The 21570-nt window shown below is 68.0% G+C and overlaps 8 protein-coding genes across 8 annotated transcripts; 3 read left to right on the top strand and 5 right to left on the bottom strand.

Moving 5' to 3' along the window:
• Nucleotides 1-51: 51 nt before the first annotated feature.
• RHOBADRAFT_50687 (uncharacterized protein) lies at nt 52-1747 on the bottom strand (the record flags this gene model as incomplete). Its single annotated transcript, XM_018415443.1, has 3 exons — nt 52-511; nt 575-1471; nt 1543-1747. 2 exons carry the CDS (start codon nt 1745-1747, stop codon nt 621-623), a joined length of 1056 nt encoding a protein of 351 aa, XP_018274237.1. The 3' UTR covers nt 52-511; nt 575-620.
• Nucleotides 1748-2329: 582 nt separating this feature from the next.
• Nucleotides 2330-3676, bottom strand: RHOBADRAFT_40731 (uncharacterized protein; the record flags this gene model as incomplete). Its single annotated transcript, XM_018413759.1, has 5 exons — nt 2330-2658; nt 2724-2891; nt 2958-3119; nt 3193-3325; nt 3398-3676. 5 exons carry the CDS (start codon nt 3674-3676, stop codon nt 2330-2332), a joined length of 1071 nt encoding a protein of 356 aa, XP_018274236.1.
• Nucleotides 3677-4684: 1008 nt separating this feature from the next.
• On the top strand, nt 4685-7011 carry RHOBADRAFT_32830 (uncharacterized protein). The gene is made up of 11 exons (XM_018413057.1): nt 4685-4759; nt 4809-4812; nt 4836-4903; nt 5069-5212; nt 5269-5490; nt 5569-5649; nt 5741-5922; nt 6004-6118; nt 6227-6310; nt 6439-6725; nt 6803-7011. Exons 1-11 carry the CDS (start codon nt 4707-4709, stop codon nt 6961-6963), a joined length of 1401 nt encoding a protein of 466 aa, XP_018274235.1. The 5' UTR covers nt 4685-4706; the 3' UTR covers nt 6964-7011.
• A 285-nt stretch (nt 7012-7296) lies between these two features.
• Nucleotides 7297-10231, top strand: RHOBADRAFT_50685 (uncharacterized protein; the record flags this gene model as incomplete). The annotated part of the gene is made up of 7 exons (XM_018415442.1): nt 7297-7690; nt 7768-7805; nt 7871-7907; nt 7983-8031; nt 8144-8964; nt 9046-9334; nt 9394-10231. 7 exons carry the CDS (start codon nt 7297-7299, stop codon nt 10205-10207), a joined length of 2442 nt encoding a protein of 813 aa, XP_018274234.1. The 3' UTR covers nt 10208-10231.
• A 193-nt stretch (nt 10232-10424) lies between these two features.
• On the bottom strand, nt 10425-13720 carry RHOBADRAFT_65874 (uncharacterized protein). The gene is made up of 7 exons (XM_018418804.1): nt 13616-13720; nt 13381-13517; nt 13138-13194; nt 12382-13067; nt 10935-12290; nt 10697-10858; nt 10425-10614 (listed from the first exon to the last, which is right to left on the bottom strand). Exons 1-7 carry the CDS (start codon nt 13684-13686, stop codon nt 10606-10608), a joined length of 2478 nt encoding a protein of 825 aa, XP_018274233.1. The 5' UTR covers nt 13687-13720; the 3' UTR covers nt 10425-10605.
• Nucleotides 13721-14037: 317 nt separating this feature from the next.
• On the bottom strand, nt 14038-14532 carry RHOBADRAFT_7895 (uncharacterized protein; the record flags this gene model as incomplete). Its single annotated transcript, XM_018419204.1, has 3 exons — nt 14038-14111; nt 14196-14273; nt 14361-14532. Coding segments are annotated over 3 exons (324 nt in total), but the record flags the coding sequence as incomplete, so codon positions are not given.
• Nucleotides 14533-17448: 2916 nt separating this feature from the next.
• Nucleotides 17449-18414, bottom strand: RHOBADRAFT_40726 (uncharacterized protein; the record flags this gene model as incomplete). Its single annotated transcript, XM_018413758.1, has 1 exon — nt 17449-18414. One exon carries the CDS (start codon nt 18412-18414, stop codon nt 17449-17451), a length of 966 nt encoding a protein of 321 aa, XP_018274231.1.
• Nucleotides 18415-19099: 685 nt separating this feature from the next.
• On the top strand, nt 19100-21548 carry RHOBADRAFT_50681 (uncharacterized protein; the record flags this gene model as incomplete). The annotated part of the gene is made up of 12 exons (XM_018415441.1): nt 19100-19319; nt 19411-19482; nt 19568-19642; nt 19727-19785; nt 19854-19971; nt 20085-20187; nt 20281-20345; nt 20502-20644; nt 20784-20877; nt 21016-21064; nt 21146-21197; nt 21332-21548. The coding sequence occupies 12 exons, from the start codon at nt 19100-19102 to the stop codon at nt 21407-21409; spliced, it is 1128 nt and encodes a 375-aa protein (XP_018274230.1). The 3' UTR covers nt 21410-21548.
• Between the last annotated feature and the right edge of the window lie 22 nt (nt 21549-21570).

The following is a 21570-nucleotide window of genomic DNA, read 5'->3' as shown; positions in this document are numbered from 1 at the left end:
GAGAGCTTAGTACGTTAGCCATGAGAGCTTAGAGGCTCGTGTCCGGCACGCAGCGAGAGATGAGAGAGTGTCTGCATTACCGAGAAGAGGGAAGCTACAACAGCAAGGACGAGCCAAGCGGGGGGAGTGCTACAAGGGGACCGAGCGCCTCGAGACCTCTTTGCGACGACGTGCCCGCCTCGAGACAGCCCCGACCGCCCCACACCGCCGTCCCAGCCTCACCATCCAGCTCGTCCACAACCACCACCGCGCCCACGCTCCTTCGAGTCCCGCCGTGCCGCCGCCGAGCTCATCGACCGATACGCCCCTGACCCCTTTCGCCGCCGATTCGTCGTCTCACTCGGGAAGAGGAGAAGCTGACGAGGGCGACGAGAGGGAGAGAGGGTGGACCAGGAGAGCAGGGGGAGGCGAGGAAGGGGTCGAGAGAGTGAGGAGAGAGGGAGAAGTCGGGTCGAGAGGGGAGGAGAGGGGAGGGACGTTGGCCGAGGGGAGAGGGGGCTTGAACGAGGAGCTGCGGGGAAGAGTCAGTCGACTGTCCCTTTGACACGAAGAGGAGAGAGAGAGGAGGACGCACAGCTCGTGTCGCTCAGAGAGGGACGAGCGCGAGAGGCGGTGAGCCGTCACCGCCTAACAGACAGCTTCAGGCGCACCAGCCGCGTCTTGGCGCAGGAACTCGAACAGGTCAAACTCGCGCTCTTGCTCGACCGGCGGTGACGGCGCGGCGGCGAGGCCCGGGTCGGACGCCTCGAGGGCGCCGAGGTCGAGCCCGCTCGCCCAGTCGACCCAAGCCTGCGCGACGACGTCGTCGGGCACGTGGTCGACGGGACCGTGATGGCCGACAGGAGCTGGTGCAGCGACGGGCGCGCCGTCGAGGGCTGCGGCACCAAAGTCGAGGCCGAGGAGTGCATCGAGGTCGAGCTGGAGGCCGAGGTCGAGGTCGTGGTCGCGCGCGACGTCGACGGCGGTGGAGGCAAAGGGAGGAAAGACGGGTGGGACAGCTTCCGCGGCAGGGAAATGTCGTCCTCGCGTGCTACGAGGCGAGAGCTGTCCGTCTCCGTCGATCCGACCTCGGCCGCCGGTGCCGTCGAGTCGAGCGCGCCTCCTTCTCGTCGCTCGTGCTGGACGTGCTGGACGTCGGTGTTGGCGCGCGACAGGAGCTGCTCGAGGCGGCCAAACTTGGCCTCGAGCGACGACAGGCGGATCTGGAGCGACTGCGACTGGAGCTGCTCGAGGGCGAGCTGCGTCTTGAGCGACTCGTTCTCGTCCTGAAGGCGCTCGACGAGGGCGTCCCGGGTGGTGGTCGTCGCCGGGACGGCGGCGGTGAAGCTGGCCGGGGTGGGCGGCAGGGCAAACGAGGGCGACGCCGACGAGGCGGGCGAGTCGACGACGAGTTGGGCCTCGAGCTCGGCGACGCGCTTGGCGAGGAGCTCGGCTTCTTGACGCTTCTTGTCACGCGAGACCTGGGCCGCCACTGCACGAGTGCGCACGAGGGTCAGCGTCGTCTCGGAGCAGTCGGGGGAGAGGAGGGAGAGAGGGACGCACGGCGGTTGCGCTCCATCCTGGCCACCTTCTTGGCCTGCTTCTCGGCTGCGGTCGACCGAGGTGCACGCTTCTTCTTGGCGGGCCCGTGCGCGTCGTCGCCGTGCTCTGGTGCCGCGGTGTCGAGGTGCGAGTCGGACGCGGCGAGCGAGGTGGCGGTGCGCTTCCTCGACGAGGCGCGAGGAGGCTCGGCGGTGGGCGAGTCCATGGTCGTGTGTGGTGGTGTGCCCTGGACGGGCTCAAACCAGCTCTGGGCCTGGGGAGCGAGGTGGAGGGGAAGGAGAGAGAGAGCGACACGAGGCAACCTCCACGTGGAACCTTCCGCCCTTGCCGCGCCGCGCCGAGTAGCGCGCCCGGTTCGATTCGAAACGCGGCCAGGGGAGCTATTGACCGAGCTAGTAATCAAGCAGCGACTCGAAAGGTAATCCGACAGCCGCAACTTCGCCTTCCTCGCGCTTCGGCTCAGCGTCGCTCTCCTGCACAGATGGCTGGAAGAGCTCGCTCAAGAGAAGCGTGAACGGCGCGAGACTGAGCGAGGAGCGCGGCGGACGCAACGCCGGCGAAAGCGCGCACTGACCCTCTCGCTCTCCTGCTCTCAAAGGTGCTCGACGATCTCTCGCGCTTCGACGGCGACAACGCGCAAAGGGACTGCGTGATGCACAAAAGCTATACAAAGGACAAGCGGGTACAGAGAGAGAGGGAAAGAGACAACAAGCGGCACCCTCCCTCGTCGACAAGCAGCGGCCCTCCCACCTCCTCCCGCCTCGCCTCGCCCTCCTCGCCCTCGCGCTCACAGCTCGGGGCTCACCTCGCGCAGCGGCGCCGTCTTCTTCTTCTTGGCCGGGACCTGGTGCACGTCGTCGCTGTCCGTCTCGGTGTCGACGACGATGACCTCGCGCTTCTTCTTCTCGACGACCGACGGGCCCGAGTCGCTCGAGCGACGCTTGTCGGCAACGACGACGACGGGCAGGTCCTCGTCCGACGAGTCGTCGCGGATGACGGGGATCTTGGGCGCCGACGAGCGCTTGCGCTTGAGCTTGAGCTTCTTGTTGCCAGTGTCGGTCGGTTTCGAGCCCGACGTCGGCTTGAGCGGCTTCGAGTCGTCGCGCGCAGCTGCGGCTGTAGGCGAGAGGTCGAGAGGGTCAGGGGCGTCGAGGTGGACAGGCAAGAGGGATGGTGCGCACCTGCCGCCTTGGCCTTCTTCTTGCGAAGCGCGGCCGCGAGTGCCGCGTCCGGGTTGTCGCCCGCCGACGTCGACGCCTTGCTGTTGCTCTTGGGCTTGAAGTCGTCCTGCTTGTAGAACGCGACAGCGGCGGTCGGCTGCGGCTTGACGGCGTTGGTCGAGGTCGAGGCTGCGGTTCGACGGCGTGAGCGACGCCCGACGAGCGAGAGAGAAAGAGCGGGCACGAGGGACGTACTCGGGTCGGGCGAGATACCGCTGAAGGCGTCGAGACCCGACGTGACGCCGTCCTTGTCCATCTTGGCCTGCAGCGCGACCTCCTTCTTGAACGCCTGCTCGCGCTCGTAGCGCTTGCGCTCGCCGCGTGCGAACCTGCTCTTGCCGCCGAGCGCCTTGGTCTCTGAAGGACGAGGAGGAGAGTCAGCTCTAGTGCGCAAGGGTCGAAGGAGAGGAAAGGGAGAGACGGGACGCACCCTCGCGAATCTGCTTGGCCCTCTCTGCCGCTCGCACGTCGGCCGTGCGCTCAAAGTCGTGCTCGACCTCGCTCAGCTTGCGGCCCTCCTCGACCGACGTCTCGAGCCACTCGAGCGGGAGGAGCCACACGCGCTGCAGGCGGGTACAGAGTCAGGATTGCGGCCCAAGTCGAGTCGAGGGGGCGCGAGAGGAGGGGGGACGCACGTTCTGGTTCTCGTTCTCCTCGCTGCGGTTGTCCTCGTTGGCGGCAATGATGGCGCGAATCGTCAGGTCGGCGCTGACAGTGCCCTGCCGCGACCACAGCTGGCCCGAGACGATGGCGTGCGACAGGTCGATGTCGCCCACGTCCTTGACGACGCGGCCGCCGTTGTCCTTGACGAGGCGAGCGACGCGGGCGTAGGTGCGGCCGGCCCACTGGCCGTGGATGAAGAAGGTGAGGTCGGCGAACATGCCCGAGTCGTCCGACTCGCTCGACGACGACATGGGCGGCGGCGGCTGGCGGTGGTCGAGCGAGGCGCAGAGAGGCGACGGGGCGGCGTGCGGGCGCGGCGGGTGGGCGCAGAGAGCTCTAGCAGGTGCTTCGAGTCGCCGCGAGGGCGCGCGTGCCAGTCGAGGTGAGGTCGAGGTGAGGGAGAGGAGGAAAGAGACGGCGAGGCCCCGGCGGCGACGCGGCGTGCTCGAGTGACCTCGACTTTGACTTTCGCCCGTCGCGCTTCTGCGACAGTGTGCTCTCTCGAACGCTCAGGATGCTCACTGTGCGGCGAGCGCGCAGCTGGAACGGGAAGATGCGCCAGGCGAGGCGGCTCGAGAGCGCGACGACAAGAAGTCGACGTCGTCCCGCACGACCGCGGCGGCTCCTTTGAGCGGCGTGCGCTCGATCGAGGGCTTCGTCAAGAGAGCTGCGAGCTTGCGGTAGAAGCGACACGGTAGAGACGGTCGCCCGAGCCTCGTCGTCGTTCTCCTCGCCGGCGAAAGTTGACATTCGCAGAGCGAGCGCGCTCTCGTCTTACGAGCTGATCGGTCAGCCTGCCCCGCTTGCGAAGCAGCGCGGAACAATCCGAGGCGGCTGCGACTGGCGTTTCGGAAGGGAGGCTCGTGCTGATGCCGAACCTCGGCCGACGCTGCCGTCGGCTTTCGCGCACTCTGCATTTGGCTTTCTCCCTCGCACGCCTCCTGCACAGAGCAGCCACCGCGCTACACGCGTGCTACACTTGCGCACGACCTGCTGCGCGAGCGCTTCGACCACCCGCCGCCCTCGTCGACCCGCCGCCCGACGGCTCGCCCGCCGCCTCTCCGCAAGATGTCGTCCGACGACAGCACCCTCTCGGTCCACTCCGACGCGACCCAGACGGGCGAGCACGCGACTGCTCGAGGCGACCAGGGCGAGGCGGGACCTGCACTGCGCGATGTCGAGAAGCACGGAGGCTCCAAGGGCGAGGGCGGAGATGAGGCGGCGAAATCGGGCGGGGCGAGCGACGCAGCAGAGCCAGAGCGGGATGGAGACGGCGTCGCGATGGAGGATGGCGTGCCTATCGTGCGCCTCACAGGCCCGGACGACCCCATGTCGTGAGCCCCTCCTCCTCCCCCTCCTCACCGCCTCGCCGGCCGCGTCCGACCGCTGACCACCCTCTCCCACAGCCCGCTCAATCGGCCCAAGTGGCAGCGATGGCTCATCGTGATCGTCGTCACGTCGGGTGCCTTCTGCGTGACGTGCGTCCCCTCCTCCTTCCTCCTCCTCACTCCCTCCTCCTGCCCCTCTTCCTCCCTTCTGTCCATCCCCACTCTCTCGCCGCCTCGAGCCCATCTCGTCTCGGCGCATGTTGGAGAGCCGGCGTCACGAGTAGCGTCGCGCTGACTTTGCCCTCTCGCACGCAGCTGCTGCTCGTCCATGATCGCCTTTACGTACCCGGGCGTCGAGGACGAGTTCCACGTCAGCCAGGAGGTCGCCACGCTCGGCCTGTCGCTCTTTGTCCTCGGCATGGGTCTGTTCCCTCTACTCGTCGGCCCGCTGTCCGAGTGGTACGTCTCCCCTTTCCCTCCTCCTCATCGGCCTGACTGACCCTCCCGCCCCGCAGGTACGGCCGCTCGCCCGTCTACTTTGTCGGCTTCGCGCTCTACATCGCCTTCAACTTTATGGTCGCCTTCTCGAACAACATCGTCTGCCTCCTCATCGGTCGCTTCCTCGGCGGCGCGGCCGGGTCCGCCTTCCTCTCGGTCGCAGGCGGCACCGTTGCCGACGTGTTCAAGCCGAGCGAGGTCGGCGCGCCAATGTCGTTCTACACGTCGGGCCCGTTCCTGTGCGTCGAGCGCCGTCCGAGCCTCTCGTCGTCGCCTCTCGAGCGAGCTCGCAGCACTGACGCCTCGTGTCCCTGCAGCGGCCCCGTTGTCGGGCCCATCATCTCGGGCTTCATCAACGAGAACCTCGACTGGCGCTGGACGTGGTGGATCCTCATCATGTGCGCCCTCTCTTCCTCTCGTTCCTCCTCTCTCTCGGCTCCCCTCCTCGTCTCGCCGATGGCTGACTCGTCGCTCGCCTCTCTCTCGCAGCTGGGCCGCCCTCGAGCTCGTCCTCCTCATCGTCGTCGTCCCCGAGACGTACCTGCCCGCCGTCCTCAAGAAGAAGGCCGCCAAGCTGCGCAAGGCCGGCAGAACCGACGTGCGCGCCCCGATCGAGGTCGACACGAGGAGCATCACGAGCGTCATCAAGACGAGCTGCAGCCGACCTTTCCGTATGTCCCTCGTCCTCACTGTGTCGCGCTGAGGACAAGAGCGGCCGCCTGACCTTGTCGAACCCGGCATCCGCCTCGCAGAGATCCTCCTCACCGAGCCGATGGCGCTCGCCCTGTGCACCTGGACCGCCATCCTCCTCGGCATCCTGTACATGTTCTTTTCGGCATTCTCGACCGTGTATCGACCTTACGGCTTGTGCGTCCGCGTCTCCTCTCGCGCCTCGTGCTCGTCCGCCCGGCGCGCGGTCACGGCCTTCTCAGACCGCTCGCTTACCCTCCTTGCCTCCCCGCCTCACACTCGCAGCTCGACCCAGATCGTCGGCCTCACCTACATCCCTCTCGGTATCGGCATCATCATCGGCTCGCTGTGCCACCCCATCTGGGCAGGGTGCGTCCTCCTCTTTCTGCCTCGTCCTCCCAGTCGTCCACCTCCCGTCCTCGTCCTCCCATCCCATCCGCGTCCTTCTCTCGCACTCGTCGGCCATCCTGACGTCGCCTCTCGCCCCGACCTCGCAGCTTCTACCGCCGCAAGACCGAGCAGCTCGGTCGCCGCCCGCCGCCCGAGGAGCACCTGCGCAAGGGCCTGTACGGCGTCGTCCTGTGCCCGATCTCGCTCTTCTGGTTCGCGTTCACGACCTACACGAGCGTGCACTGGATCGTCTCGCTCATCGCCACGGTCCCGTTCGGCATCGGCCTCGTGTGGTCGTTCCAGGCCGTGTTCGTCTACCTCGTCGACGCGTACCGGCCCGTCGCCGCGAGCGCCATGGCCGCCAACTCGGCCATGCGGAGCTCGTTTGCCGCAGGTGCGCCGCCTGGTCCTTCTCCCTCCCTCCCCCCTCGTCCCGCCGTCGCGTCCCTGACTCTCCTCGCCCACCCGCAGCCTTCCCGCTCTTCACGACGGCCATGTTCCGGTCCCTTGGGACACAGTGGGCCCTCGCGCTCGTCGCCTTCCTCTGCCTCGCCATGGTCCCCTTCCCCTTCCTCTTCTTCAAGATGGGCCACAAGTTCCGCAAGAACTCGCGCTTCGCCAACACTGAGTAGACCTTGGAGCCGTTAGACCTGTACTTCCATATGCATCGTTCTCTCGTCGCTTCGTCAAGCGAGCGAGGAGCAAAGAGAGGAGCAGGGCGAGGTTGGAGGGGTCCGAGCGAGGTCGACAGGAGAGCGAGAACCGTGCCGCGAGGGCCTTCTTTCGCAGGCTGAGCTCGTCCTCTTACCAGTCGTACGCATGCTCGTCGGCCGCACAGCTCGGAGCTCGTTTGCCGGCGAGAGGGCAAAGTCCGCGGTCGCCGGGCTGAGCGAGTTCGTCGCGGCGCGCGACGGAGCGCGCCTTCGTCTCGCTACCAACCCTGCTCGCGGCTCGCTCTCGCCGGCATGGACAACCTCGCCGCCATGTTCACGCAGCTCTCGAACGCCATGGGCAACCCCAACCCGGACCTGAGCTACCTCGAGCGCGTCGCTGGCGAGATGGGCGGGCCCGACGTCTTCCTCGGGGCAATGGCGCAGATGGCGGCCAGCCTGCAGGACTACACCGACCCACTCGACGACCCCGAGTTCGCCAACCAGATCACCACCGCGCGCAAGGTGCACGCGGCCGAGAAGGCGCGCAAGCCTCGCCGCCCTCCGGTCGCCGACCGCGACGAGCTCGTCGACCGCATCGAGCAGCAGCGGGCCATGATTGCGCGCGAGCGACTCAGCGGGCAGCCGTGGATCTACCTCGGTATGGACAAGGGCTCGAGTCCCGCGCCGTTGGGCCAGCTTCAGCCGAGTGCGTCCTCCTCTTCCTCCCTCCCTCCCCCCTCGAACCTCTGCGCCGAGCCGAGCTGACCTCCGTTCTCCTAACAGTTCTGCTCAAGGACATGCTCGCGACCAAGACGCACAAGGTCCGCCCCTCTTCGTCGAATCCTGGCCCTTCCTCGGCCCGAGCGCTGACCTCGTTCTCCTGCAGGGTCGCTACCTCCTGTGCCGCATCATCTCCAAGACCGGTGCGCCGCCGCGCGCCACATCCGCCTCGAGTACGACGCCGACATGTGACTGATGACGATGCGCCCTTCGTCCAGCTCTCACGTCCAGCGTCGCGTTCATTGTCGAGGACCAAGAAGCTCGAGTGTGCGTCTCTCTCGCTTCGACGTCCGCGCTCGTCGGCGGTCGTCGCCGACGGCGGTCGTCATTGTCGACGGTAGTCACGTCAAATCAAGCACTGATCTCAAGCCTCCCGCAGCGAGACGGTCTCGATCTTTAACCTCGACATGTGCGGCGTCCCTCTCGGCGACGGCGCCGACCCCCTGTTCGGCGTTGGCGACATCCTCGCCATCCGCGAGCCGACCTACCGCACCGAGACACGCGACACCACCAAGTTTGCCATCCGCGTCGACTCGCCGACCGACTTCCACTTCCTGTCGCCGCACGATCCGCTCGTCGAGAAGGCCAAGTGGGCAACGACGACGCCGCGAACTGCGCTCCCGGCCTCGTTCGACTACAAGGCGCTCGGCAACAAGTACTTTGGCGAGAACCTGGACCTGTACGCCGTCAAGGCCTACTCGGACGGCATCCTCAAGACGCAGGACCCGGCGCAGCACGTCGTCCTCCTGCTCAACCGCGCCATGGCCCGCCTGCGCGTCGGCGCCTTTGTCTCGGCGTGCCGCGACACGACCGACGCCCTGACGCTCCTGAGCGACGGCATCAAGGGCCCGTCGCGCGCCGTCGAGAAGGCCATGCTGCGCCGGGCCAAAGCGCTCGAGGGCGCTCGCCTCCTCACGCGCGCGTGCGAGGAGTACCGCCGCATCGGGCTCTTTGACCCGGACAGCACGGAGGCGGCTGAGCGGGGCAAGCGGCGCGTCGAGGGCATGCTCAAGGCGTCGAGGACGGGCAAGTACGAGTGGATGACGCTCGCGATGGACGGGCCGAGGGACCAGCGCACCGTGTGCGGGGTCAGCGTCGGCGACTATGTTGGGCCGATCGAGGTTGCCCAGATCAAGGGCCGAGGAGGAGGGCGCGGCATCGTCGCGACGAGGGACATCAAGGTCGGCGAGCTCCTGCTCGGTGCGTCTTCCTCTCCCTCTTTCCCTCTCGGCCACCATGTCGGGCACCTCCTCTGACCTCGCTTGCGCCCTTCGCTCGCAGTCGAGAAGGCGTACGTCATCGGCGAGGAGGCGGCGTCCAAGGGCTACAACCTCAAGACCGACCTGCTCCTGTCGAAACCTCGCGTCGCCCTCATCGCCGCCCTCGCCGCCAAGGTCCAGGACGACCCGGCGAGTGCCGACCTCCTGTACGCGCTGTACGCCGGTCCCGACTATCCACCGCTCGGCGCGGCCACCCTCGGCGGCTACCGAGATCGCGAGCTCGACCTCGACGACCGCACGCCGCCTTTTGCCGACATCGAGCGCATCGAGCGCATCGCCACTTACTCTGGGTCCGTCCTGTCGCCCTCTACATGCCTCACTGCCGGTCCTGACGTTCACCTTCCCGCAGCGTCGCCACGCGCGAAGACCTCAATTTCTCGGCCTCGCCGACGGCCGTCTACCTGAGCGGCTCGCTGTTCAACCACGCCTGCGTGTCCAACGCGACGAGCAGGTTCGCCGGCGACGTGCAGATGGTCCGAGCCCGTACCGCCATCCCGAAAGGCGCCGAGGTCCTGATCGCCTACGTCCCGTACGACGCGCCCGAGGCGTTCCGCCAGCGCGTCCTCCAGCCGCACTTCCCCAAGGGCTGCCCTTGCGACAACTGCCGCCGGAACGCGCCCGGTCGGGCCAAGCGCGCAAAGCGCCATGCCGACCTCCTCGGCCCGTCGTCCCAGTGGCACAAGGCCCGAACGGTCCTGGCCGACCTCGAGTCGTCCGAGCTCTCGCGGCAGGACGCCGACCAGGTGTTTGAGAAGACGGTCGACCTGCTCGAGCGGTCGTACCCGCCGAACCATGGCCCGATCAAGAGCGCGCTCTTTACGGCCCTCCTCGAGCAGGCCGGCACGTGCCCCGGCGAGCGCTCGCTCGAGCTGTACGACCGCGCGTTCGCCGCCGTCGGCGCCGAGTTCAAGCGCACGCCGTCGCGCGTCGAGATCGTCGCCATGCACGCCTGCCAGGAAGCCAACGTCATCCAGGCCATGGTCTTTGTCGCGGCGCGGCACAACTTGTTTGGCCGTCGCGCCGACGCACGTGCGTGGTTCAAGGCGGCCGCCGAGCTGTCAGAGATGGCGATGGGGTCGAGCTACGACAAGTTTATCGAGGAGCACGAGGACGAGATCAAGGTGCACGGCGTGCGCGGGCTCGTCGAGTCTTGTCGGCCGTAGCTCGTGCAACTCGTTTTCTCTCTCTTCCTTGTGCAGTAGAGGCTGCCTTGCTCGTCGTCGACGCCATTGTGCTCGAGAGCGTCGGTGAGAGAGGCCGCGACCGAGAGCGAGAGGCAACGCGACCTTCTCAAGTTCAGCTCTGCGCTCGACTGGGCTCTCTTCGCTCGACTTGAATCTCTTCGCTCGACTCGGACAGTCTCTCGGCCCCAGCGTTGCGAAACGCTTCACTTCGAGTTCTGATTTCACACAGGGGAAGAGGGAGGCAGGCTGGGCAAAGCGAGAGGAGGAGGGAATCACATGCGAGCGAGGGAGGGGGAAAGGCAGCGAGGGAGGCGAGGGGTAAGGCACAGAGGGGGGGTCACGACTCGAGGCGGCGAGAGAGCGCAGGCGAGAGCAGCTCAGGAGTACTGCGAGGGCGAGGGCGAGCGAGTCAGTACGGGCCCGGAAAACAAGGAGAGGAAGGAGAGGGAAAGAGCGGGGGGGACGCACCAGGTCGTCCTCGTCGTCCTGCGCGCCAAACGCCGCACCGCCCGCACCCGCCGCACCGGCACCGGCACCGGCCACCGCACCGGCCGCGTCGGCGCCCTCGGGGAACTTGAACGACGACCCGAACGAGCGCGACTGCTGCATATTCTGCGCAAAGAGCTCGTACTGCGAGGCGAGGCGAGGAGAGGGTCAGTGCGCGCTCGACGACGACGACGAGAGAGAGAGAGAGCGTGGGACGCACCCTCCGGATGTCGGCGTCCGAGACGGAGCGGCGAGCGAAGCGCATGGCCTCCTCAAAGTGCTCGATCGTGATCTCGGGGACCGGGTCCTCCTCGTCGACCATGGCGTCGTCCTCGTCCTTGACGACGGCGTCCTCGCCGAGCTCCTCGATGCGCTGCTTGCGCTCGCGGTCCTTCTTCATGTCGGCCTCGATCGACGCGCGGATGGCGAGCTTTGCGGCGCGCTGGCAAATCTCGGTCAGGTCGGCGCCCGAAAAGCCGTGCGTGTTCTTGGCGATGAACGACAGGTCGACCGACTTGGCGACGGGCGAACGCTTGAGGGCCGCCGTCAGGATCGAGACGCGCGACGCCTCGTCCGGGAGCGGGATGTAGATGAGCTGGTCGAGGCGGCCGGGGCGGAGCAGGGCCGGGTCGATCTGGTCGGGGCGGTTGGTGGCGCCGATGACAAACACGTTCTTCTTGGCGTTCATGCCGTCCATCTCGGTGAGGATCTGGTTCAGGACGCGGTCGCCCGCACCGCCGGCGTCGCCGCCGCCGCCGCCGCCGCGCGCCTTTGCGATCGAGTCGAGCTCGTCGAAGAACATGACGACGGGCGCCGCCGCGCGGGCCTTGTCGAACACGTCGCGCACGTTGGCCTCGGACTCGCCGAACCACATGGTCAGGAGCTCGGGACCCTTGATCGAGATAAAGTTGGCCTGGCACTCGTGCGCGATGGCCTTGGCGAGGAGCGTCTTGCCCGTTCCCGGCGGGCCGTAGAACAGGACGCCCTTTGACGGCGACATGCCGTACTTGAGGAACTTCTCCGGGTGCTCGACCGGGTACTGGACCGTCTCCTGCAGCTCGATCTTGACCTTGTCGAGGCCGCCGACGTCGTCCCAGGTGACGGTCGGGATCTCGACGACCGTCTCGCGCAGGGCCGACGGGTTGCTCGTCCCGAGCGCGAACCGGAAGTTGTCCATGGTGACGCCGAGCGAGTCGAGCACCTCGGCGTCGATCGTGTCCTCGTCGAGGTCGATCAGGTCCATCTTCTCGCGGATCTGCTGCATGGCCGCCTCGGAGCACAGCGACGCAATGTCGGCGCCGACGTAGCCGTGCGTGTCGGCCGCAATCTTCTCGAGGTCGACGTCGTCGCCGAGCTTCATGTTCTTGGTGTGGATCCGGAGCGTCTCGAGGCGGCCCGTCGCGTCGGGGATGCCGATGTCGACCTCGCGGTCAAAGCGGCCGAAGCGGCGCAGGGCCGGGTCGATCGAGTTGGGGCGGTTGGTCGCCGCCATGACGACGACGTTGGAGCGGGCCTTCATGCCGTCCATGAGGGTGAGGAGCTGCGACACGACACGACGCTCGACCTCGCCGTTGGTCTGCAGGCGTGGAAGGGCGAGAGAGAGAGAGAGAGAGTCAGGGCGCGCTCGACGACAACGACGAGAGGGAGAGAGAGCGAGGGGGGCGCACCTTGTCACGCTTGGGCGCGATCGAGTCGATCTCGTCGATGAAGATGATGGCGGGCGAGTTCTTCTCGGCCTCCTCGAACGCCTTGCGCAGGTTGGACTCGGACTCGCCGGCCATCTTGCTCATGATCTCGGGGCCGTTGATCAAGAAGAAGAAGGCGCCCGTCTCGTTGGCGACGGCGCGCGCCATGAGCGTCTTGCCCGTGCCGGGAGGGCCAAACATGAGGATGCCGCGCGGGGGCTTGATGCCGATCGACTTGAAGAGCTGCGGGTGGCGGAGCGGGAGCTCGACGAGCTCGCGGATCTGGGCGAGCTGCTTGCGGCAGCCGCCAATGTCGTCGTACCCGACGTCGGCGAGGTTGTTCTCCTCGTCCTCGCGCTTGACGGGCTCGCCCTCGGTGTGGATGACCGTGTCTTGCGCGACGATGCAGTACTCGGCCGGGTCCGTCTCGACCACCTTGAACTCGACGCTGCGCGACGCGCCCTTTGCGAGGAACGTGTCGCCCTTGCGCACGGGACGGTACGCCTCGAGGAAGTAGGGCTTGAGGAACACGTTGAAGATGTCGCCCGTGAGGCCCTCGATCGAGTCGTCGAACGGCAGGACGTGGATGCGCTTGCCGTACTTGATGTCGTGGCACGCGTGCACCGTGCAGATGTCGGCGAGCTTGACGCGCAGGTTGTTGCGCGCGACTGTGAGGCGCGGGCGAGGTCAGCTCTGCGACGGACGAGGACGAGAGAGGGGAGGAAGGAGGGGGCGCACCCTTGTTGAGCTGGATCTTGCCCTCGTCGACGTCCTCGGACGACAGGACGATCAGGACTGTAGGCAGAGGGAGAGTCAGTCTCGTGCGCTGAGAGAGGAGTGTGGGTGCATGCGGCGGGGAGGGAGGTGCCGGCGTCCTCGTCACCAACGAGGGGGGAGCTCATCGGGCAGCGCCATCGCGCGCAGGAGCAGCTGCCCGAGCGAGCGGGACGCCAGAGAAGAGAGGAGAGGATGGGGACTGACCCGTGTCCTTGCGCTTCTTGCCGCGGACGATGATGGTGTCGCCCCTGAAGAGCTGGAGGAGCTCCATGGTGGCGGGATGCAGCTGCGCGACCGAGTTGTCGTCCGAGGTGCTCTCATCGACGACGAGGCGGTTCGGGCTGCGGTGGACCTGGGTCAGTGAGGGGCTGTGTGGCTGAGGCGCGAGAGGATGACGAGGCCAGGGGAGGGTGGAGGGGGGGAGGGGGGGGGAGCGCACCTCTTCTTGGGGCGGAGGATGGCCGTGGCCGAGTCGTCGACCTTCTCTGCGCGGCTAGGGTCGTTGCTCATGGCGGGCAGGTGGTCGTCTCCTGGTAGCGGAGGGTTGTGGAGGAGGAGGAGGAGGAGAGGACGAGCCGGCAGCTTCGACTCGTCGCTTCCACCGCTGACGAGGCTCACTCGACTCTCGCACTCTCGCTTTGCTGGGCTCAGCTCGCACTCTGTCCTGCTCTACACAGTCACGCGACTCGAACAAGCTCAGCCTCAGCTTCCCTCGCCCTCTCGTCGCTTTTGCAACACGCTCCCCTCTCTTTCTCTCTCACCTCCAGCAATCGCTCCCTCGCTCTCCCTCGCACCCTCAAAGCTGTCCGACACGCTCTGCGTTACGACCCCTCGCTCTAACCTCCCGCGCCACCCTCACCAATCCCGGCACTGGCACGCGTCCTTGTCGTAAACGTCGTCACCGCACCGGTCCGCCACGCCCGGGTCCGTGCAGTCTGCGCGCTCGACGAGCCGGGTTCGGTCGGTCAGGCTCGGCTCGACCTTCAAAGGAGAGGAGAGAGAGAGGAGGAGGGACGCACTGAAGATGACGGGCCACGACCGCTCGAGCGCGTGCCCAAAGAACGGGTTCGACGGGCCCATGTCGCCGCCCCAGTCGACTGCGCGCAACATCCGGCCGCTCATCAGCCCCGCGCTCTTCTGAAGCATGCCGCGCAGGAGAGAGAAAGAGGAACCGGACGACGCACAGCTCGCCCCCTCTCCCTCGAGCCAGTGCCCCAGTGGCGCCTCGAGGAGCTCCTTGACGCGCGCGTACTTGGTGCGCGGGTTGGCGACGATGCGCGCGCGCGAGACAAAGAACTGGGCCGCCCACGACGCGAGCTGAAGCGTTGGCGGGCAGAGCTGCGAGCGTCGGGACGAGGGGTCAGTGCGCGCACGACGAGGAGGGAGCGAGAGAGAGAGACAAGGTGACGCACGTCTTCTCGAAACTGTGCGCGATTCCGTCAACGCACTCGTCAATACACGCTCGCGACGCACGTCTCGACGAGAAGAAGAGAGGGCCGAGGGCGCACCATGCTGTACAGCTCGCGCATCCTGCGAAAGTCGCCCCACACGCGCTGATCGACGCCGCAGTCGCTTTTGACGTACGGCGCGAGCGACAGGAAGCCCGTCCGCGCATCGAGGTGGTCGAACCGCGGCGCGCCGACCCAGGCCCAGGCAAGGTCTGCGGAGCGAGGGCTCGAGCGCGCCGAGGTGAGTCGGGGTGCGCCGAGGCGAGAGAGAGAGAGAGAGGGGTGGGGACGCACGGTGCTGCAGGAAGAGGGTCATGTCGGCGTGGCTCGTCGGTCGGTCGTGTGCGTCGGGCCCGAGGAACGCCCGGTCGGCCGCCGTCGGGGCGTCGAACCGCCGCAGGATGTGGTGCAGGTACGTGCCGCCTGCGGGGACGAGCAACATCGCGTGAGCGCGCTCTCCCACAGCCTCCTCCCCGAGCCCACAGAGAGAGAGGGACGCACCTTCCCGCCCGACGTTCTCGAGCTGCACCACCTCATCAACGCCCTCAATCGCGCCCAGCTCTCTCCTCGTCTCCTCGCCTCGCGCCTCGCCCCCGGCCCCGCCGCCGCCGCCGCCGCCCTTGTCATACACGCTCACCCGCGTCCTGAACTTTCTCACCGAGCTCCTCCCGAGCGTCTCGGCGACGTGCGCCGCAAACTCGTCGACGGGCGAGTCGTAGTACGCAAACACGACGTCGAGCGTCGCGGGCGAGAACGGGCGCGCGGACGAGGTGGTGGAGGGCGAGGAAGTGTGGTCGAACAGGCCGAGGCGGTTGGCGTAGTAGGGGTCGAGGCGGTGTAAGGGGAGGGTAGGGAGCGCGAGAGGGCGGCCGACGAGCGCCTGGGCGAGGAGGACGAGCGCGGGGAGGAACGGCAGTACGGCGAGGAACGTCGTCGAGCGGCTCGAGCGCGCGTCACTCGGCGGCGAGTGGCTCCGAGGCGAGCCCGGTGGCGGCGTGCGCCCTCCCTTGAGCGACACGCGCACACGAGGCGCCTCGGCCCACTCGTCGTCGGCCTCGCTCGGGGGCCGAGCAGCGGCGGCCGCCCAGGCAACGACGACCGTGCCGAGCGCCGCCGCTGCGCACGACGTCGCGAACGCGGGCAGCTCGACGCCGCCGATGCGCGCCGCGACGAGGACGACGAGCGCGACGGGCACGGTCGCGAGGGCTGACTTGGGAAGGTCATCGCGGTCGGGGCGCTGGTTCGCGCTGTGGAGCAGCCCGGCCAGGGTCGTGGCGAGCGCAACGAGGTGGAGGATCGAGGCGGCAAGGACGAAGAGGAGCATCGAGGGGAGAGGATACAGGGCGGCGGATGGGGATTGGCGGACGGCGAGGTTGGCGAGCGCGACGGCCGAGGTGATGACGGTCGCGACCTACAGGGCGAGCGTCGGGTCAGGGCCTCTACCATGAGAGGCAAGAGAGAGGTGACGCACAGGTGCAGCGCTCCACGCGACCTGGAAAGGCGTCGAAGCGGCGCCGTCCGCGAGGACGAGCCACGCCCCTGCTCGAGCACCGACGGCGACGAGGCCGCACGCGAGCGGGACGGCACCCGTCGACAGGGCGAAGGACGAGGTGACGAGGAGGAGGGGCGCGACGCAGGCTGCGACGGCCATGGGCGAAAGGGCGGACGGCGAGGAGGACGAGGAGGGCGGGCCGAAGCGCGACGAGGCGAGGAGGATGGCCGGCGGGAGGAGCGTCTGCGCGGTCCTCGAGTCAGTTCCATCCCTGCAGAGCGTCGCTAAAGGGGGGACGCACCTGCACCGCACACGCCACCTCGAGCGGCAGCTGCCCGACCGCAACCACCTCGCCGACGGCCGCAACCGCCAGCAGCGCCGCCGGGCGCGCCGCGCTCGCGCTCGTCCAGCCCGCCCAGCCCGCCCATCCCGTACCGCCCGCGTCGACGTGTCGCCGCAGCCTCGGGACGCACAGGGCCGCGAGGCGGGTGCACAGCGCGAGGGCGAGGAAGTGCGCCGGCGGGAGGAGGAGGAGCGTCGACGTGGTCGTGCGGCGGCCGATGTAGCTGCGTGGGCTCGAGTCAGTATGTGTACGGAACAGGAGGCCGCAGAGAGAGACGCACCTGACGAGCAGGGTCCAGCTTGCGCACGAGAGGACGGCGCCGGTGCACCGCCTCAGCGATGAATGACGGCCGCCGGGGCTGCGACGGGGCGTCTGCGCAGACGCAGGCCCACTGGGCGGCGAGGGCGTGGCGCGCTCGAGCATGAGCTGCGGTCGGACGTTGCTGCAGGCGAGCGAGCTCGAGGGGGGGGAGAAGGAAGAGCACGAGCCGTCTTTGCCAGCCGAGAGGAGGCTGCGAGAGAGGGAGCGTGCTTCCCTTCCCCGCGACGAGGCTCGCCCGGCCCGGCTCAAGCGGACGGAGCAGCGTCACTCTGGACGCGGACACGAGACGAGCGCGTGGGCGCAAGGGGAGCGAGCGCGGGCGAGCAGGCGAGCGACTCTCTCTCTCTCGCGCTGCGCCGGGCTCGACGACGACGACGACGACGACGAGGCAATGGTGGTTCCAGACGACGAGGATACACAGACACGAGGAGAGAGTATCTACAGACAGGGATAAGGACTCGGGAGGGCGGACACACACAGAGAGAGAGAGAGAGAGAGAGGGCGAGGGGGAAAGGCTAAGTATGGGGATCGGGGTGTCAACAACGGCGAGAGAGATGGAGCGCGAGAGAGGGATGCAAGAAGGCTTTGTGCGGGGCGAGGATGCGACAGGGCGAAGAAGAGTGTGAGAGAGAGAGAGAGGAAAGAAGGAAGGGAGGGAGGGACGGGGCTCAGACGCGGGCGCTGTGCGAGCGCGACCGGGCCTGCACCTCGCGCACGAGCGCATAGTCCTCGAGCTCGCACGCGCCAGCCTGCAGCCTGCGCGCGAGCTCGTCGAGCTCGGCGCGGCTCACGGCCGGCGGTGGCAGGTGGCGCTGGGGCGCCGCCGTGCCGAGGTCGAGCATGACCTCGACCTCGTCGTCGCCGTCGCCGTCGAGAGCGAGGTCCTCGTCCTCGTCGTCGACGTCGACGTCTAGGAGGCCGACGGGCTCGGCAGCGAACGGGTCCCCACGCGCCGCCTCCCAGCGGCGCATGCGCTCGACAAAGTGCTCCTCCTCGTCGCGCGTCGCCGAGCGCAGCTGCTCGAACGCGACGTGGTGCAGGCGCTCGGCCTCGTCGACGTCGTCGTCGCGGTTCGCGAGGCCGACGAGGAGCGGCGTCGGGGCCGCCGCCGGGTCGCACTGCATGGGCGAGGTGCACGACGTGGCGCGGCGGAGAGGCGGAGGGACGAGGGGACGTGGGAGCGCGAAGGCGGAGGAGGAGGAGGGAGGTGCGGCGGCCGCGGCGAGGAGGGCGGACGAGCCGAGGCTCGTGTCGGGCGAGGTCGAGGGCGAAGGGAGCGAGTCGGGCGGAGAGTCGGACGCGAACGACGAGTCGTCGAACGAGCCCTTTGACGACGACAGCGAGGCGTGCGACGGGAACGACGACGACTCGGTCGACGGGTTGCGGGTGCGCTCGGTGCGGCTCGTCGTCGTCGCCTCGTCGATGCCGGGGAGGGCGAACGCGCCTGCCGAGGCGCAGAACCTGGGCGGTGTTTGCGGCGCGCCGAACGAGGTCGACGGCGAGGAGGACGAGGCCGGGTCGACGGCGAGTGCTGGCCCGAACGGGTGCGGGTGGGTCCACACGAGGTGGGACTCATGCGGTGGTGGGTACAGTGCTGGCTGCGACTGCTTGAGCGGCGACGGCGGTTTGTGCATCATCGAGGCCGAGTCCCCACCCTGGTTCCCAAGGGTCAGCGGCGGTCGCGAGGGAGAGAGGGAGGGGGACAGCTGGGACGCACTCCGTAGCCCACACGAGTCCTCTTTGCCCGTTTGGCGTCGCCTCGAGTCGGCGAGCGGTACTGGGTCCATGCGGTTGGTGGAGCACCCTGGCGGTCGGGCGACGAGGACGAGGTCGAGGGGACGACCGACGAGAGGGACGACGAGCGTCGGCGAGTGCGGCACAGAGGTCTGAGCGGTGTCGGAGGTGCGCTCGTCATGCGGGACGAGCGCAGTGGTCGAGAGCGAGAGCGAGAGGAAGTTAGGCGAGAGCCGACGACGCTCGACTTGACGTCGCACCTCGACTCGCTCAGGGTCGAGTCGGGTTTCGGAGTAAGCTCTACAAGAGTGCATCACAGGGCGGTCCCACGGCACAGAACCCCGGCTGAGCGAGGTGAGAGTTGACCCTTGGTCTTCCGACTTCCCCGCCGCCGCCGCTCTCCGGTGTGTGCAACCACCAGCTCGCGCCGCTCGTCTGCCTCCTCCGTCGCTCCTTGCCAGCCCAAGCGGCTCCTTTGCGCCCGTCGCCCTCTCGCCCTCCCGTCCCTGCGCCTCGGACCCGCCCTCCTGCTCGCCCGATCGAACGCCCGTCTCTCTCTCGCCAGAAACCGCCGGCGATGAACTCATGGCGACCTTAGCCACTGTCGACCCTCTCGCCACGCGCACCGCCCGCCACCATCCGCACCAGCTCGCCGACGCCGCCGCTTTCCACGACTCGGCCGCCAACACCGCGACCCGGCCCGCCGCGGCACCACCACCACCGTCGCACGCCGCCTACGTCCTGTCGTGGACGCCCGACTCGCCCTGGAGAAAGGTCCCTCTCCCTCCAGCGAGCGCCTTCTTCGGTGAGCCCCCCCTCCCGTCCCACGCTCTCGCTTCCCCCACTCGACCCGGACGTCGCCCTGACCCTCTCTCCCTCCCCCTTGGTCTGCGCAGCCGGCGCCCTCGCAGGCGCAGCATCTCGCACCGTCGTGTCGCCCCTAGAGCGCCTCAAGATCATCCTCCAGGGTGCGCCCTACCGCTCTCTCGCCGGCTCGTCGTCCGTCCCAGGTTGACTCGCGACGCTGAACCCTCCCGGGGCGTTCCCTCGCAGTGCAAGGCGCGTCGGCGCAGTACAACGGCGTGTGGCAAGGCCTCAAGAAGATGTGGCGAGAAGAAGGGTTCAAGGGTGCGTCCTCGCGCTCGCTCCCTCTACCTTTCGGCGCCCGCGACGAGAGCCAGCTCTGACTCGCCCGTTCCCTCTCGCCGACAGGCTACATGCGCGGCAACGGCATCAACGTCTTGCGGATAGCGCCCTACTCAGCCGTGCAGGTGCGCCCCCGCTCTCTCTCGCTTCTCCTCGAGCCCGACTGACCCTCCGTCGTGCACACCGCACGCAGTTCTCGTCGTACGAGATGTTCAAGGGCGCGCTCAAGAGCGACGACGGCTCGATCGACACGCCGAGACGGCTCCTCGCTGGCTCGCTCGCCGGCATCTGCAGCGTCGTGAGCACGTACCGTGCGTCGCGCCCCGTTCTCTCTCCCTCTCGTGACTGGCGCCCGTCGCGCAGCACTGCGGCGCGCGCTCGTCTGGGTTCCTGAGAGTGGGGCTGACACCTCGCATGCGCGCAGCTCTCGACCTCGTCAGGTCACGGCTGTCGGTCGAGTCGGCGTCGCTGGGGATGCGGGAAGGGCGGACAGACGGGAGGAGTACGGGCATCGTGCGCATGACTGTGTGCGTCGCCCCCCCCCCTCGTTCCTCTCTCCTTCTCTCTCTCTCTCTCTCTGTGAGATGAGGTACTGATGAGCGCTTCTGGGCGCTGCGCAGGAGGGTCATGAAGGAGGAGGGCGGCGTCAGGGCGCTGTATCGAGGGCTCGTGCCGACTTCAGCGGGTGCGTCTCCCTCTCTCCCTTCCCCTCGGCTCCGTCTTTCTCGTCCCTCCCTCCCCATCTCGCGCACCTCCCTCTCTCTTCCTCTCTCGCACACCCTCCTCACCCGACCCTGACGCTCGCCCCTCTCTCCCCCTCGCCCGCCCCCCGCACCCACAGGCGTCGCGCCCTACGTCGCCTTCAACTTTGCGTCGTACGAGCTCCTCAAGCTCCACATCTCGGGCCTCGACCCGCAGCACCGCCCGCCCAACACGTTCGAGAAGCTCGTGTGCGGCGGCGTCGCGGGCGGCATCTCGCAGACGGTGCGTCTCGGCTGTCCCCCCCCCTTCTCTGCCTCCCTCCTTTTCTCGCGCTCGGGAGGAACGAGCGCGAAGGAGGGTAGTGCGCCTTGACGAGATGAGGGACTGACGAGCGAGCGAGTTTGGCCCCGCCCCGAAACAGCTCACGTACCCGGCCGACTTGCTGCGACGACGGATGCAGATGGTCGGGCTCAAGAGCCAGGCGCTCGGGTACCAGTACAAGGGCGCGTGGGACGGTGCGTCCTCTTTTCTCTCTCTCTCGCGGGACGCGTGCGCCGGTCGGGCGGCGGCGGCGGTCGCCAAGGCAGACCGCGTCGCCGGCCTGCGCTCAGACACATCTCCTGAGACTGACACCCTCGCGTGCGTGCGCGCAGCCGTGTTTACCATCATCCGCACCGAGGGCATCCGGGGCATGTACAAAGGGTGCGTTCCCGCTCGTTCATCCCCTCCTCGCCGCCCTCGCCCCGGACCTGACCACGGCCCCTCCTTCTTCGGCACGCACAGCATCTGGCCCAACCTCCTCAAGTGCTTCCCCGCCATGTCTGTCTCGTTCGCCGTGCGTCGTCGCCTCGCTCCCTCTCCCCCACTCTCTCTCGGCGCCCCTGAACGCGCTCGAGCCCGGCACTGACCTCGCCCCTGTCCCCCTGCCCTGCCCTCCTCCCGCCCTCGCCGCCGCCGCCGCCGCCGCAGGTCTACGAGGTCTCGAAGGAGCACATGGACGCGTGGAGTGCCGCACGGGCGGATGCGGATGCAGCTGAAGACGAGTAGGCTGCGAGGGCGCGGAACTAGACCGGCGACGAGGAGGAGGAGGAGGAGGAGGCCGACGCACATTCATCTGCCTCTTGCGCACCTGTACTACCCTTGTCGTCGACTGTATGCCACTGCCATAGAGCATCTTGTCCTCTCGCTCGTCTTTCTCCCGGCTTGCG

This window comes from Rhodotorula graminis (assembly GCF_001329695.1).
Source record: "Rhodotorula graminis WP1 unplaced genomic scaffold RHOBAscaffold_1, whole genome shotgun sequence".
Classification (NCBI taxonomy): domain Eukaryota; kingdom Fungi; phylum Basidiomycota; class Microbotryomycetes; order Sporidiobolales; family Sporidiobolaceae; genus Rhodotorula; species Rhodotorula graminis.
Note: the sequence above shows the minus strand (reverse complement) of the source record. Positions and strands in the feature narration are given on the sequence as shown.